This window comes from Mus caroli, chromosome 6 (genome assembly GCF_900094665.2).
Source record: "Mus caroli chromosome 6, CAROLI_EIJ_v1.1, whole genome shotgun sequence".
Taxonomy (NCBI): Eukaryota; Metazoa; Chordata; class Mammalia; order Rodentia; family Muridae; genus Mus; species Mus caroli.
This window is the reverse complement of record NC_034575.1, coordinates 19947157-19963137: the sequence shown is the minus strand read 5'-3', so window position 1 is coordinate 19963137 and position 15981 is coordinate 19947157. Positions and strand designations below refer to the sequence as shown.

The following is a 15981-nucleotide window of genomic DNA, read 5'->3' as shown; positions in this document are numbered from 1 at the left end:
CTAAGTTTTGGGCTAATATCCACTTATCAGTGAGTACATATTGTGTGAGTTCCTTTGTGATTGCTGAGAACTTGGAATCCTCAGATTCTCGAGAACTTATCTCACCTGAGGAAGTAGTCACTCAACTCTCAGCAGAAGATGTACTTCACACTCCAAAATCTGAAACATTGCCCTTTCCACCTTTGACTGGTGAAATTAATGACTCTCTGTGAAGGAGATGCCCAGCAAGACAATGCTTATGAATCTCAGGACCTCTAGACCTATAGGACTAAGTAGGTTCCTAGAGGAGACATAGAAAGAGTAGTCCATGATGAGGTTCAATGCACTACTAAGGAACTTAATGAGTCTGAGAATTCATGTAAGCAGAAATCTGGAAATAAGACTGGGGATGGATTTTACGGGTGTGGGATAATGGTGGAAAGAACATAATACTGGATCAAGCTCTGTTTACTGATATAGACCAACTGAATGGAAATTCTAAGTTTAACATGAAATCTCACACTGTTGTTTTTTTCTTTCTTTCTTTTTTTCTTGAGTGCATATAATTGTGTTCTTTTGTTTTTATCATTTTTATTATATATTTTCTTCATTTACATTTCAAATGCAATCCCAAAAGTCCCCTATACCCTCCCCTCCCCTGCTCCCCAACCCACCCACTCCTGCTTCCTGGCCCTGGCATTCCCCTGTACTGGGGAATAGAACCTTCACAAGATCGAGGGCCTCTCCTCCCATTGATGGCCAACTAGGCTATCTGCCTATTCAACTAGAGACACAAACTCTAGGGGTACTAGTTAATTCTTATTGTTGTCCCACCTATAGGGTTGCAGACCCCTTCAGCTCCTTGGGTACTTTCTCTAGCTCCTTCATTGGGAGCCCTGTGTTCCATCTAATAGATGACTGTAAGCATCCACTTCTGTATTTGCCAGGCACTGGCATAGCCTCCAGACAATCAAATAGCCCTATTTTAAAAAATGGGGTACAGAGCAAAACAAAGAATTCTCAGCTAAGCCATTCTCGAATGGCTGAGAAGCACCTGAAAGAAAAAATGTTCAACATCCTTAATCATCAGGGAAATGTGTTCCTTTTTTTGTTTTTGTTTTTACGAGTGTTAAAAGGTTTTTGTTGTTGTTGCTGTTTTGGTTTTTTATTTTATTTATTAATTTATTTTGATAGGCAGAAGCATTTACCAAAAGATGACCTACTGAAAAGGAATTGGAGATGCCTGGTATCCCTAGGTATGAAGAGATTTAAGGCTCAGAGAAATTGTAATGCTAAAGTGACTGTGCTGTGTGACACCTAATCTTTCACAATGGGAAGGCCCAGAAGACTTGCTCCTTCACTAATCCTGCCAGATGCTAGAAGATTCTACAAAATGGTGATGTGGCACTAAAGCACATTTGAAGAGGTTTGTTGTTGCCCCTTTCCTTGTGCCAGACCTTAGGGTTGGAGATGCTACTGCTCAGTTGGATGAATTAATTTAAATGGGTTTATTGAGCTTTAAGTTAGCAGGGGCCAGGTGGCAGCACTTGTTAAAGGCAAAGTGATCATCGTTATGGTAATGTGCAGGACTCAAAAGCAATGTCCATAATGGTCTAATTTGTAATGGACAGTAGAGACAAAGTAATATTTATCCTGGAGTAACTTGTGCTAATTGATCACGAAGTTTCCAGGCATGAACTAGGTAAGAAGCCTGCTGCATTTTTGTTTGAAAGAATACAGTGGATCATGGTGAAAGGGAATCTCAGCATGTGAACCGATCTCTGAACTGGAGCTAGTTTACAGACCCAGTACCCCTTAAACAGAGGGGTGACCAGGTGCCCCTGAGGAAAGACCTGATAAAATACCTAAGAGTTTTACTGTTAGTTTTTCCTCGGTCCTTCCCTGGAAGGACTTACAGCCTTTTTACAAGGGTAACTATATACTGGGGGAAGGAAATAATCAGACTTTCTGGGGGTCTATTGGCTACCGGCTCTGAATTGATGTTATTTCTGGGACCCCCAAGAGACACTGTGACCCTCCAGTTAAAGTAGGGTCTTGTGGAGGACAGGTGATTGATGGAGTTTTGGCGGAAGTCTGAATCAGTAAGTCCACTGGGTCCCCAAACTCATCCCATGGCCATTTCCACAGACCCAGAATGCATAATTGGGATAGACATATTTAGAAGCTGGTATAATTCTCACCAACTGATTTGTGGAATCAGGGCAATTGTGGTTGGCAAAGCTAACTGGAAGCCTTTAGAGCTCCTCCGCCAAAGAAAATAGTGAAACAAAAACACTTTCACTTCTGCCCGAGAGGCACTGCAGCTGCGGCTGCTGTGTCACATGTGTGTCAGTAGATGGCAGAGAGGAGAGAGGCTGAGTCTATGCTCAGTGTTCTGACCTATGGACATCTGAAATATTACTAGCCTAATAGTCCCTAAAAAAGGAAACCTGAGACAACCATCAGTCTGGCACCAAGGGCCCCAGATAGGGAGCTATCCTGAGAGATGACCCCAAGTCATCCTGGGGCAACAGGCTCCCGGGATGGGGAGACTAAAAGAACCCTGCCTTTGGACTGTGGCCTTTGGAGGAGGTAAGCCTTAAACAGACAACCCTTACAAAAGACCACTTGGCTGTCAGGGTGAGAAGTGAGCCTTAAATGACCACCAGACTGGCGCTGTGTGGCCTGGACGGGGAGCTGGCCTGGATTGAACACCAGTCTGGCACCTCACAGGCCTGTTGTGGCAGGGGCAGGAGAAGGGCAGTGAGCATTGCCACATATGACCCCTGCCTAGCACCGTAATGCATGAGCAGGGCATAGCACTCCTAAGACCACTCCTGAGGTGATCCCAGACCAGACAGAGACTCTGGGTGCCACTAAGAGGAGGAAGTGGTGGAGAAATGAAAAAGGAACGGAGAGGTGCGGCACGGTAAAGAGAGGCAGAACTGGAGACTCAAGGGTAGTGATGAACAGCCTGATGTGAGTATCAGGTGATGCTACGAAGGACCATGATGGGATCCTGACCTGTGCTGCTATCAGGGGCCACATCTGAGTTCCTAGCCCTGAAGTAACAGGGGGCTGTTACCACCAAAGGTCAGGCGGACATCCCTAGTCTGGTTGCCACCTGGGGAAATGTTGATGTCTGAGGACTGTGTAGAACTGGCCCCACCTGGGCATGATGGGAGAGCCGGCCCTAGAGGCATGAGAGTAGGAGAGCTGATACCACCCCCAGCCAGCTGCAGTACTGGAGAGAGCAGTGCTTGCACATTGAGGGAGTTGCAAGTGAGCCAGCCCCCAAGGTATGAGTATGGGAGCATTGGTCTTAACAGGAGATGGCTCTCCTCTCCTCTCTAATCCCTCTCCACCTATAGCAGGCAGAAAAGCTGGCCCAGGATCACAAGAGTGGGAGAACTGGCCGTGTCTTTCACTGGCTGCAACACATCAGAGAGTGGGCCCTGAATCTCATCTAGGCAGCAGGGTAGAGCTGGCCCTGGCTATGGCTGTTGTGGGTAAACTGGCCACGAGAACCTGAGAGTGGGAGAATGGGTAGGTTGACAAGTTCAGATATGGATCAGGCCCAGATCCAGGGCTTTAAATTGGACCATCCCATAGATGACCTTCAGGAGTGCAGGAAAAGGCCAGTCCCATAGATCTAAAACTACAGAACCTCCATGACACAGGACAATAACAGAATATCTAAAAAGAGTCCCAGTGAGGTCCAGTATTGATAGAGTGGCAGAAGCCAGAAACCTAATACCAGACCTAATAATATGAGAGTCATTGCACTGAACATTTGCAAGCAAAGTAATATTGACAAAAGTGTGTACCGTGGGACACACCGTGACACAGCTTCCACAATGAAATTGTTTTTCTCTGTTAAGGGGAGAAGTTCCAAGGATAGAGGATGGGTCCAACGAGAGAAGATGAGAGGGATCGGGGTGCATGATGTAAAATTCATAAAAAACAAGTACATTGTTTTAAAAAGTAACAGTATCACACCCCGAATGAATTGAAGGCATAAGTGTCACCATAAAGGATTTGAAAGACACACAGGTTGTGGCTCTCAGCACAACTCCCTTTGACTCTCCTATATGGCCATTACAGAAGACATTGCGTAGACTAACAGTTGGAAAACACAATCAAGTAGTGTCTCCAATTGTAGCAGCTGTACCTGATGTCGGGTTTTTACTTGACCAGATTAACACATCTCCTGGTCCAGGGCATGAAGCTATTGATGTAGCAAATGCCTTTTTCTCAGCAACTATTCATAAGGACCACCAGAAGCAATTATCTTTCAGTTGCCAAGGCCATCAATATAACTTTGCAGTTTTACTTCAAGGATAGATTAACTCTCCAGCCCTGAGTCATAACTTCGAAGGGATCTTGATTATATTTCTCTCACAAAATATTACATTGGTTCCCAATACTGATGATTTATGCTTATTGTACCAAGTGTGCAGGAGGTAACAACTACTTTGGACTTGTGGGGACCACATAGAAGCATCAGAGGATGGTAAATAAATTCAACCCAAATTCAAGGGCCTGCCTTCTAACTCTGTAAAATTCTTAGGGCATCCAATGGTGTGGACTGTACAGAGATATTCTTTCCAAAGATAAGTAATTGAACCTGACCCCTCCCACCACCAAGGAAGAAGTGGGCCTATTTGGATATTGAAGATAGCACATTTCACACTTGCCTTACTCCAATCTAAGGATTTAGTGACATTGAATACCAAGCCTGAAAGAAGTAAAACTCAATAAAAGGTTTAGGATACAGATTAATGAACAAGTTGCTTAGATGAAAAAGGCTATTTTAGGTACATGAATTAATCTTGATGATCAGAAATGAAAAGTCAATTTGAATACTTTAAAAGTATAAATTTCAAAAATATATTTTCATGTAAAATATCGATTTTAAAGCTTACTTTTCCATAAATACTAAATATAAATACTTTTCAAAATAGAATGGCTAAAAATTAAAATTATGCAGATTAGAGCACTTCAGAAATTCCATTTTAAAAGATACAAATGTTCATTTTCTTAAAGCTTTTAATCAATGGTAAATTGATCAAAAACGTTGCCAAATTTGAACCAATAGCATACTTCTAAAAACAAATTACTAAAAGACATTCATTTATAGCAACTTGATTTTATTTAATCTTCACTCTTTTCAGTAGACCATTAACCCTGAAAGTATGACAGCCTTACAATCAGTTTTTGATAGAAGAATATATATTTTGCCTCTGAAATTCAAAGTATAATCCTGATTATTTAGATGGAATTATTTTTGAAAGGTGGTGTCCAGTTTTGAGTGGTTAAAACTCTATAGCGAATATTTCAAATGCTGTGAATATAGAGAGAGAACAAAGAGATACCCGCTGACATTTTTTCTTGGCACACATGGACTCACTGTGGCAGATGATGTAATATCTGATTGATTGCTATTAACAAAGTAAGGGCGATTCCAGTCCTTAGGTAGTTCACTTTTGTCTGAAATTACAAGGGAATTGATGCAAATGTCTTCCAGAGTACACACACTGACAGAGCTAACACTTTCTATGTCAACTCTCTCCTGACAGTTCAGGTGGGCAAAACAGCTGCAACGGAATTTTTCGGAAAAGTATAACAGGTTCTCAAGGGTGGGATTGCCACGGATTTCATACTTTCCATGTTTCACAAATTGAATCTGAAAGTTCTGAGGGCTCAAGTGGAGATAGTCATTCGAATTCCAATCCTTCCTTGAACACACACCTTGATTCTGGCAAAGGGTTTGGCTGCACATTTTGGCTGCAAGGGTGACGTTGATGATATAAGGATTCAGGATGGTCTTCAAGTAATCATGTAAGTTCAGACAAGATTTCTGTAAAATCATAAAATAGATTATCAAGGCATAAGTTCTCTGTGACAATACACTGCACCAACTCTTTAAAAAAAGCAAAGGCATACCAACATTATTAGTAAATATTCTTTATCACTTTAACAAGTAACATTATTTAACCAATTGTTCTCCTAACATTCTTAAGTTTTGCGTGCCATTTCATGGTGGTGAATAATTATCTAGTTGAGATTCAATTTGGCTTTGAACTTCCTCAGTTATTAATGAATTAATCAAAGGGATAGAATGTTTCAACTGTCAGAATATGGGCTTTGAATTTCTCTGGCCCTGGTGATTGGAATCACAGCTTCATAAATGGTTTTGGGAATATCTCAAATATCCAAATATCCTATTTGGATGACCCAAGTCCAGTTGATTACACTCAAGTTATATAACTTGTAGAATAAAGATGATTTTTTTAAAACCGGATACATAGGATTATTACAACAACAAAAAGAAAAATATGTATGTGTATCTATATGAGGCCTATGTTTTCTCAATTAACCATCAATAAATCATAAAAAATATAAGAATCATGTTTATGAGACAAATTTAAACAGTACCAAAGATAGTTACTGAATTGATGGCTCAAAACAAAGGGGTTCAAACTGTATAGTTAATATAAATGTGACATACTTGTGTATGCATAATAGTCAGTCCTCTGGAAAACTTTGCAGAGTTTGAGTGTTGAGCATCTTCATGTTGGTATAAATAAGGACTGAACATAAAAATTAATTAGGCAGCCTAGGAATCTTTGCTGAAGGAATAGAATTCCAGAAAGGAGTTCTGATTCCTAATTCCTTGTTATCTCTTCTAAAGGAACACTGCTTAGAAGCTTTGCATTATGGTCCAATCCTGGTATAAACACTATGGGAATAACCACTGTCTGGTTGGATATAAGACCCACTCCATGAGAGGAAACCTCTGACACTGTTCCTGTGGCCAAGATTTGAGACTAGATAAACCACGGCCCTTGGGGAGGAAATCAAATACTATTGTTCTGTTAAAGGAATATAGCAATAAAATGACTCCTAGTAATATTGTGCTATATTCATAGATCAGTGTCTCAGCCATAATCAGAGATGCGTTCTCCTGCAGTAGAAGGGAACAAAGACAGAGACCCATAGCCGGGTAATGTGCAGAGAGGGAAATCTTGTAACAATCAGTCCTAAATGGGATGCCTTCATCAAATCCCTCATCAAATGACTCAGAGAATTATGCGGAAGAGAAGAAAGAGAGATTGTAATAGCCTGAAGAAATGAATGATCTCAAGGAAACAGTGCCTTTCAGATGCAACAGAAATGATACACATACGAACTCACAGAGACTATGGTACAATAAACAGGATCTACACAGATCCAAACAAGACAGAGTATGAACCCTGAGATGAGGAAGCAGACAGGTACTCTCATCCCCAACGAAGAAGCTAACCAAGAAACTGACTCCAATTAACAACCGCACACAAGGAAGTCTCACCACACTTCACAGCAGGTCCCATGCCCACTACAAGATGGCCGATGTAAAATGAATTCAGAAGATTAGGGCAATATTTATGGTCGATACTGATTTTTCAGACCTTTGCTTTCCTTTACTGGACTTTAACTAGCGTATTATGGTTTTCACGTTGAGTTTTTATGGGGAGAGAGAGAGAGAGAGAGAGAGAGAGAGAGAGAGAGAGAGAGAGAGAGAGAGCATTTCTGTGCTTTTTTTCCTAGTTTATATATTTTTGGATTTTTATCATAATTTGCCTGTTTTGTGTTTTCTTTCCCTTTGAGTAAGAAGGCATGGAGTTAGAAGGGTGAAGAGATTAGGAGTATATGGGAGGAGATGAAAACCATGATCAGTATATAGTATTTGAAAATAATGTTTCAATAAGAAATAAAATTAGAAGAAAGAAGCAGGAGAAGGAGAAAGAGGGAGAGGAAGAAGAAGGAGAAGGAGGAGGAGGAGGAGAAAAAGAAAGAAGAAGAAGCTATAAATAAGTACAATATGACTGAAACACTAGCCCATACACCAATCCCTTCTGTTGAACAACTTTGGGAGTAAATATCTGGACTTTCCTGGTCAAAGTGGGTTATTATTTCTTCCCCAATATCAATCCATCTCCTAAATGATTTAAGGTCCCTATTTCGAGGGAAGGATGTTATAGGAGCCATAAAGGCCATTGAGGATAGAATCTTCCCTCTAGCCTTGGGTGAAGATATGACAGTCGATAAATTACATACTATTACATACTATTGTTTCTTCCTTTAAAAGGTACTCCACAGGCCAGGCATGGTGGTGCACGCCTTTAATCCCAGCACTCGGAAGGCAGAGAAGGTGGATTTCTGAGTTCGAGGCCAGCCTGGTTTACAAAGTGAGTTCCAGGACAGCCAGGGCTATACAGAGAAACCCTGTCTCGAAAAAAAAAAAAAAAAAAAAAAAAAAAAAAAAAAAAAAAAAAAAAAAAAAAAAAAAAAAAAAAAAAAAAAGGTACTCCACAGAAGGACCCATGCCTAGGAGTAAAATTGGCCAAAAAATGGACTGTGGTGTGTGTCTCTGTGTGTGTGTCTGTCTGTGTCTGTGTCTCTGTGTGTGTGTGTGTGTGTGTGTGTTGAGGGGAAGAAGTTCTGTTTGTTTCATTTTGGTTTGGTTTGTTGTTGTTGGTTTTTTTTTTTTTTTGGTATCTTATTGGTTTCTGTTTGTTATTTTTGATATTTTATTTTGCTTTTGGGGAGAAGCAAGAGGAAAGGGGAGTAGAAAAATTTAAAATAGTATGAGATTGGGGCGGGGTATAAATAAATGAGAAGGATCTGGGAGAATTTAGGGAAAAAACAATCAAGATGTATTGTGTGGTAGGATTCACATACCAATATTAATTGCCAGTAAAATGCTTCTACTATTAACTATTCCTTTAAGTACTTTATCTTCTTTTTTTATGTTCCAAAATACTGTATTCTAATTTTTTCATTTAAATTTTCCTTTTATTGAAAATAGATTCTTTTTTGTTTTTTGGGGGGGTTTTTTTGTTTGTTTGTTTTTTGGTTTTTGGTTTTTTTGAGACAGAGTTTCCCCATATAGCCCTGGCTGTCCTGGAATTCACTTTGTAGGCCAGGCTGACCTCAAACTCAGAAATCCACCTGCCTCTGCCTCCCAAGTGCTGGGATTAAAGGCATGCACTACCACTGCCCAGCTTGAAAATAGATTCTTTTCTCAGAAATTACATTCTGATTACAGTTTCCCCTTCCTGTGCTCCTAGTTCCTCACTGATTTTCTTCCTACCCAGTTGTACTCCCTTCCTGCTTCACATTGGAAAAGAACATGCTTCTAAAAAAATTAATATTAACTGTAATAAGGTAAAATAAAAGCTATTGCATTGAAGGTGGGAAGAACAAACCAACAGAAGGAAAAGAGCCCAAGAGGAGGCATAAGAGACTCAATCATTTGCACACTCGGGAGTACCGTAAAAACACAAATCATAAATGGAATTCATAATACCTACACGGAGGACCTGATGCAGACCTGTGCAGGTCCTGTACTTGCAACTTCAGTTTCTCTGAATTCATATAATTTCTGCTCATGTTGATCTAGAGTGCTTTGTTTTCTTGATATCTCCAGTTTCATGTGTGCACACACTGTAGTCTTTAAGGCTACATTTTCAGTGCCAAATAGATGAAACTTTATACCAAGTTCAACTGATACTCCAGACATTTGCAGAGAGAAGGGTTAGGCAAAAGACAGACTAATGGAATGATTATGATTTTGCCATAACCTTATATGTACTCTATGAAAAAAATAAGCTAGAAATATGAGATATAAATATACCCACAATGATAACTTCAAGTTATCAATCTAACAGCACTGAATGTGGAACTGAGCACACTACCATTACATAGAACGGACATGTAATGTGAGTCTATCCTAGAGTGTATCCAACCATATATATATGTATATATATGTATATATATATATATATATATATATATATATATATATATATATAACAGCTAGACCTACACAACCTCCAGGACTGAGGTGAACATGAGGTAACACCTGGTATATTTTGAGCATTTGTTATCATTTTTATATTTATATAAATATGTATTTATTTTATATTAGCTATTGTTTTAAACATTAATCATTCCCAATGGAGGAGTTAGAGAAAGGACTGCAGGAACTGAAAGGGTTTGCAACCCCATAAGAAGAACAACAATATCATCCAACCAGATCCCACAGAACTCCTAGGGACTAAACCACCAACCAAATACACATGGAAGGACTCATGGCTCCAGCCACATATGGAGCAGAGAATGGCATTGTCTGGCATCAATGGGAGGAGAGGCCCTTGGTCCTGAGAAGGCTCGATTTGACAATATAAGGGAATGCCTGTGAGGTAGGAGTGGATGGGTGGAAGGGGGAGCACCCTCATAGAAGCAGGGGGAATGGGATTGGATATGGGGTTTCTGGACAGGAAATGGGGAAAGTGTATAACATTTGAAATGTAAATACATAAACTATCCAATAAAATATTTTATTAAAAAACACTAATTTTATACCTTCTGGTTACTCTATCTTCCTATTGTTTTGCTTTTAATAATGGCTGTGTTTAATCACTCACAAATTCCTGGACAATAAACAATCAAGCTTCATTAGGTGAGACTGGTAGAGTTGGCATTTTCTTGATCGTAATCACTACTTTCTCAGGTTCTCGACTAATCAGAGGAACCATGACTGGCCGTCCATGGGAATATGGATCAGAAATGATGAATAACAAAGATAAAGCTAAAACTGGTCAGTGATTGGGAAAAGGTAGCAGAGATGTATAGAGTCTATAGGAGAAAATGTTAAGACAGGGCCTTATATAGAAAGCAGTGGCACCAAAGCTGAAGGCTCTTCCTGAATAGATCCTACTAAAGATCCCTAGGAGGCTTAGTCAAACCTCAACCTGCATCAAGTTTTCACTCACAGGAATTATAATGAAGTATGTTCCTTTAAATACATTAAGCTAAGAAACTTTGTGTGTGTGTGTGTGTGTGTGTGTGTGTGTGTGTGTGTGTGGAAGGGTTGGTTCAAGACCAGGTTTCTCCAATGTAGTCTTAGCTGACCTGGACTTGCTCTGTAAGCCAGGCTGGCCTCCAAAGGGAAGATCTGCCTGCCTCTACCTCCTGAGTGCTGGGATTAAAAGAGCACACCACCAATGCCCAGCCAGAACCTGTATCCACTTGTGATAAGTCAGTAACTCACTTCCTGCCCCAACCAAACAAACATACAAGGAGATTGTCCTGAGACTGTATGGGTTCAGCCTTCTCTTGCTAAGAATGACTTTTTCCTGCCCAGTCACTTGTCATTTACTCTCTTTCCTTGTTCACACACACAGACACAGACACACACAAACATACAGACACACACACACACATACAATACACACACATATACACACCACATTCATGCATGCACACATGCACACACACCACACACACACAGACCCCACTATTCCGATCTTTTTCTGAGAGCCAGGCCTGCAGAACACTCTGCATGATACTACTCCACACTTCAATTTTCTTTTATTCCTGATTCATCAGGTCTACTGTGGCAGGGGAAGGGGAGATGCAGAACATTATGACTTTTTCATTGTATATATCCATGATTATTCAAAAATAAAAATTTTAACAACAGAAAGCAATGAGCATTATAGACATTGTGACAAGTGTGACAGGCGAGTAATGTGTCCCTTCCTCCTACTCACTGGGAGCAGAGGTCTCTGTTTTTCTTTTGTCTTTGTTGTGTATGTTCTGGAGTATCAGTTAGAACACACATAGGCCGTGGCACATATGTGGAAGTCAGGTGGAAGTTTCAGGTGTCACTTCACCCCTCCCAGCTCATGTTCCAGCCCCAGTTCTTTTACTTTTAAATTAAATAGTGTGCACAATTTATTCTGTGATTCCATATTTGAATTAATAATACTCTTGAGAAAGGAGTCTGAAGTTTTGGGGGGAAAAAAAGGAGCAAATTGTAGAATTAGAATATACCTATGATGATTCCAACTTTAAATAGTTTTATGAGATATAACAGAATTTGTTGAGACATATAATTTTCCCTACATTTATTTGTATTTATTTCTATTGGAAATGGTCAGAAAACTGAGGCTACCTTGAAAGAACTCGCACAAATATCTCTATCTTGATATTTTTAATGAGATAGGACTGGTGATATTCTACATAGAAGACAAAAGACACATGTCATAATTCTCAGAATGCGTCTTCCTTTACTAGGTTATCAAATCTGTCATCTAACAGTCCTAGGCCAGACAAGATGGGTCATGGCTTTCATCTGACTTTCTTCATGACTTCATTTCCATTCCATGTCCTATAGAAATGGAAACATCCTCCTTCAGTTTAGTAGTATATACATTACTCTCTTTTGGGGTCTAAAGAATGAAAGAATCAGAGGGAAAAACAATATGAACAATTAAGCAACTAAAGGGAGTCATATTGTCTGACACCAAACACCACATTACTGGAAAGAAACTGGATTCTTGGTTCTGCATCTTACAAACCAGGGAGCCTATAGAATTTTCGTTAATCTTACTAAATATCTCATTCCTCAGCACAAAACAGGAACAGATGCAGTTCCTGATTGACAAACAACAAATACAAGACAGATCAAAATCCAGATAGCACAGAGAACATCCGATCAGCCAATCGCCATTATGTTCTTATTGAATACCTAGTAAGTCCTCCAAATAGTAAGAATATAAATTTCTGTATCTTTTATCTACCAATTCAACTTACCATAGTTTGTGATAAACTAAGAGTTCCCCACATTACCATTCCAGAGGCACCCAGTGCAATTGTTTCACCAATTGTATTCACAAGGTCATCCTGGAAGACACGAAGAGTTAGTCCATGTGGAGAAAGTAAAAACACTCAACAAAGCTAAATATGATGATGACCCAACAATATTTTAAATTATTACTATCCTCTTTATATACTCTTTACACAAATATTTTGTTACTGTTTTAAAAATAGTATCATTGCTCTCAGTACTTCTGCTTACAAGAGAACTCATCTATTAAATAAAAAAGAGAAACAGAGTTGAAGTATAGTCTACACTGCATATAATTCTCTATGGACACTAACATGTCATATGAGTAAAATCAGGATTAAAGTGCTGGGCTGGGAAGATAGACTGATTGGTAAAATGGATGCTGAACTATCATGAGGATCCAAATTCTACCCCTAGGGCCCATACTATCAAAAAGGAACTGGGCATGGCGCTGTGCACTTGCAAGCTTGCAAACATAGTGCTGGGAAGGTCCACAGGCAGATCCCCCAGGCTCAATAGCCAGAAATACTAACCTAATGGGCAAACTTCAGGTTCTAGCAACAGGATCTGATTTAAAAAAAAAAAAGATATCTATATCTAGTTATCTCATCAGGAATGACACCTGAGGTGAGTGAACCCTTTACCCACACCAAAAATTCTACTTTTAATTTTAAAAGACGTAAAGTGTTCTCATCTTTGCCTACATTACAAACAACACTTTCTTCATGTATACATTCATAAATAATAAAATCTAAATTTCATCCTTTAAAAACATAAAAGTCCACGCAACATAGTTTGTAAATATGATCTCTTAGCTGCCATGCCTTGATTTACTTACCTCATATAGATATTGGTAAGTTAGGTCAGTAAAGACAATGCGAAAATACACGAAAATAGGAAGTGGATTACGAGGGTCTTTGACTTTAGACACTCGAATGGCTTCTTGTACACGATTTCTGACATAGAGTGGTGCTTGTGGGGATGACTTCAAGCTACTCTTCAAATAGATGGATGGGTACAGGGCTGTGCTTTCCTCCCATATCCAGAAGAGAGCATCATTTCTGTGCTTTTCTATATCAGGGCATTCTCCTTTGTAATCAGTGACTTGAAATTTATTGTTATAACAATCAGGAAAAAGATAAAAGCCCCAGTAGTGATTTGGCCGAAGTGATTTTGCCAATCTTAAAGTCTCTTCCATAAAATGTCTTGCTGCCTCTTCAAATTCTTTTTTGGCCCTCTTGACAGCTTCTGTGAAATTAAGTAGTAGATTTTGTTGCTGGACCAACTCAATAGACTTATTCCTATAAATATCCTTGGGTTTCCAATTTCTTGCCCAGGTAGGCCGCCAGTCTTCCCAATCAATGACAGCCAGGCCCACGTTGTCTATTGGCATGTAATGCAAGATGTCAGTCTTAGCTACTTCCAAATGAGATTTTAGAGACACCAGCTGGGGTAGCCCTCCATGAAAAACTAATTGTGAGTCATCTATGTGAGGATAGAGACCCAGACGATCATTATAAAATATTGTGACAGATTGACCCGTGGCACTTTTTCTGGGGCTTCCTACTAAAGAGAACAGACTAAGGTCTAGTGGCTGATTAAACCTTGTGAAACAAGACTCAGTTGGGGCATTCCAGGCCCAGAGGAAAGGCACATCAGGGATAAGTGGAGGTGCCCTAAAATCCACAGTCAAGTAGCACGGAATCAGAAGGAAGACTAATAGTGTCTGGGGTAGTCCATTAGACTTAAGAAGGCTCCGAATAATGGAGTGTTTAAAATACAACACTCGCATTGCAGAGAATTAATTAGTATCCAATTGCTTATTTCTTCTTACACACTTTGGTCTCTCAAATATTTGCTGCAAAAGGTGAGAAAGATCTGTGGGAGGTGAAAGTTCGATGACTGCTTTACATTGAACTATTGTTCTTCTTGCTTCATACTTCAGGAATGTTTTGTGACAAACTTTATAATATATGACTAAAAAAAAGAAATGCAGAATTTATTACAGCCAAGTTAGAAGCTTTACTAAGTCCTCAACCCTGTTTACAGGCACTTTAATTCTATTTCAAAGATGTAATCTCCTACTGTGTTTAAATCAGTAAGATTTTTTTCTCTTATATATGATACAAATCTGTAACAGTTAAATCACATCTGATCCCATAGATAACTAAATGTAACTGTTTTCATTTTCCTTTTTATATCCATCAAATGCCTTAGCAAAGACAAGTTAAAAAAAAATAACTTGGACCTCAAGACCAGGTGAGAACGCCATCTTGTATCCAGGGTCTCAAAGGGACCAGTCTGCCAGGAGAGCACGCAGGCTGCAGAAACAACATAACTTCTAGGACAGGGTCCCTTTTGGGCCTTCATCTTCAGCCAGGAGGGAGAGCTGAGCTCCAGACCTCTGTGCACCTACCCTGCAAGAAGAGAGGTTGCCTGCAGAAAGTACTCTGACCACTGAGACTCAGGAGAGAGTTGGACACCCAGGAGTGCTGACAGAGGCTAACAGAATCACAGGAGGAACAAGCTCCAGCCAGAGACAGCTATAACAACTAACAACGAATTACCAGATGGGGAAAGGCAAATATGAGATTCAAATATGAGAAACCAAGACCACTCAGCATCATCAGAACCAAGCACTCCCACCACAGCAAATGAATCCTGGATACTCCAACACACACAAAAAGCAAGATTCAGATTTAAAATCATGTCTCATGATGCTGGTAGAGGATTTTAAGAAGGACATTAATAACTTACTTACAGAAATACAGGAGAACACAGCTAAAAAGGTAGAAGGCCTTAAAGAGGAAGCAAAAAATCCCTTAAAGAATTACAGGCACTTCATATTCATCAAAGGTAAAATCTCCCAAGATGAACTCTCAATTCTGAATAAATGCAATGGCATCCACATTCATTAAAGAAACTTTAGTAAAGCTCAAAGCACACATTGCACCTCACACAATAATAGTGGAAGACTTCAAAGACCCACTCTCATCAACGGACAGATCATGGAAACAGAAACTAAACAGAGACACATTGAAACTAACACCAGTTATGAAACAAATGGATTTAACAGATATCTATAGAACATTTTATCCTAAAACTAAAGGATATAACTTCTTCTCAGAACCTCATGGCACCTTCTCCAAAAACAACCATATAATTGGTCACAAAATAGGCCTCAACAGATACAAAAATATTGACATTATCCCATGCATTCTATCAGATCACCATGGACTGAGGCTGATCTTCAATAACAACATAAATAATAGAAAGCCAACATTCACATGTAAACTGAACAACACTCTTCTCAATGATAACTT

The 15981-nt window shown here is 39.5% G+C and overlaps 1 protein-coding gene and 1 non-coding gene across 2 annotated transcripts in view; one reads left to right on the top strand and one right to left on the bottom strand.

Moving 5' to 3' along the window:
- Positions 1-2282: 2282 nt before the first annotated feature.
- LOC115031395 lies at positions 2283-2413 on the top strand. The gene has a single exon (XR_003837035.1). It is a non-coding gene; the product is annotated as a small nucleolar RNA SNORA17 (small nucleolar RNA).
- Positions 2414-5118: 2705 nt separating this feature from the next.
- LOC110296441 (hyaluronidase-5) overlaps positions 5119-15981 on the bottom strand; it is a 19965-nt gene continuing 9102 nt past the window's right edge. Inside the window, exons 2-4 of the mRNA XM_021165143.1 lie at positions 13497-14635; positions 12625-12714; positions 5119-5839 (exon numbers count right to left, since the gene is read on the bottom strand). Of these exons, the coding sequence (XP_021020802.1) occupies positions 5303-5839; positions 12625-12714; positions 13497-14450 (1581 nt within the window). The 5' untranslated portion in view covers positions 14451-14635 and the 3' untranslated portion in view covers positions 5119-5302. The remainder of the gene's footprint in view (positions 5840-12624; positions 12715-13496; positions 14636-15981) is intronic.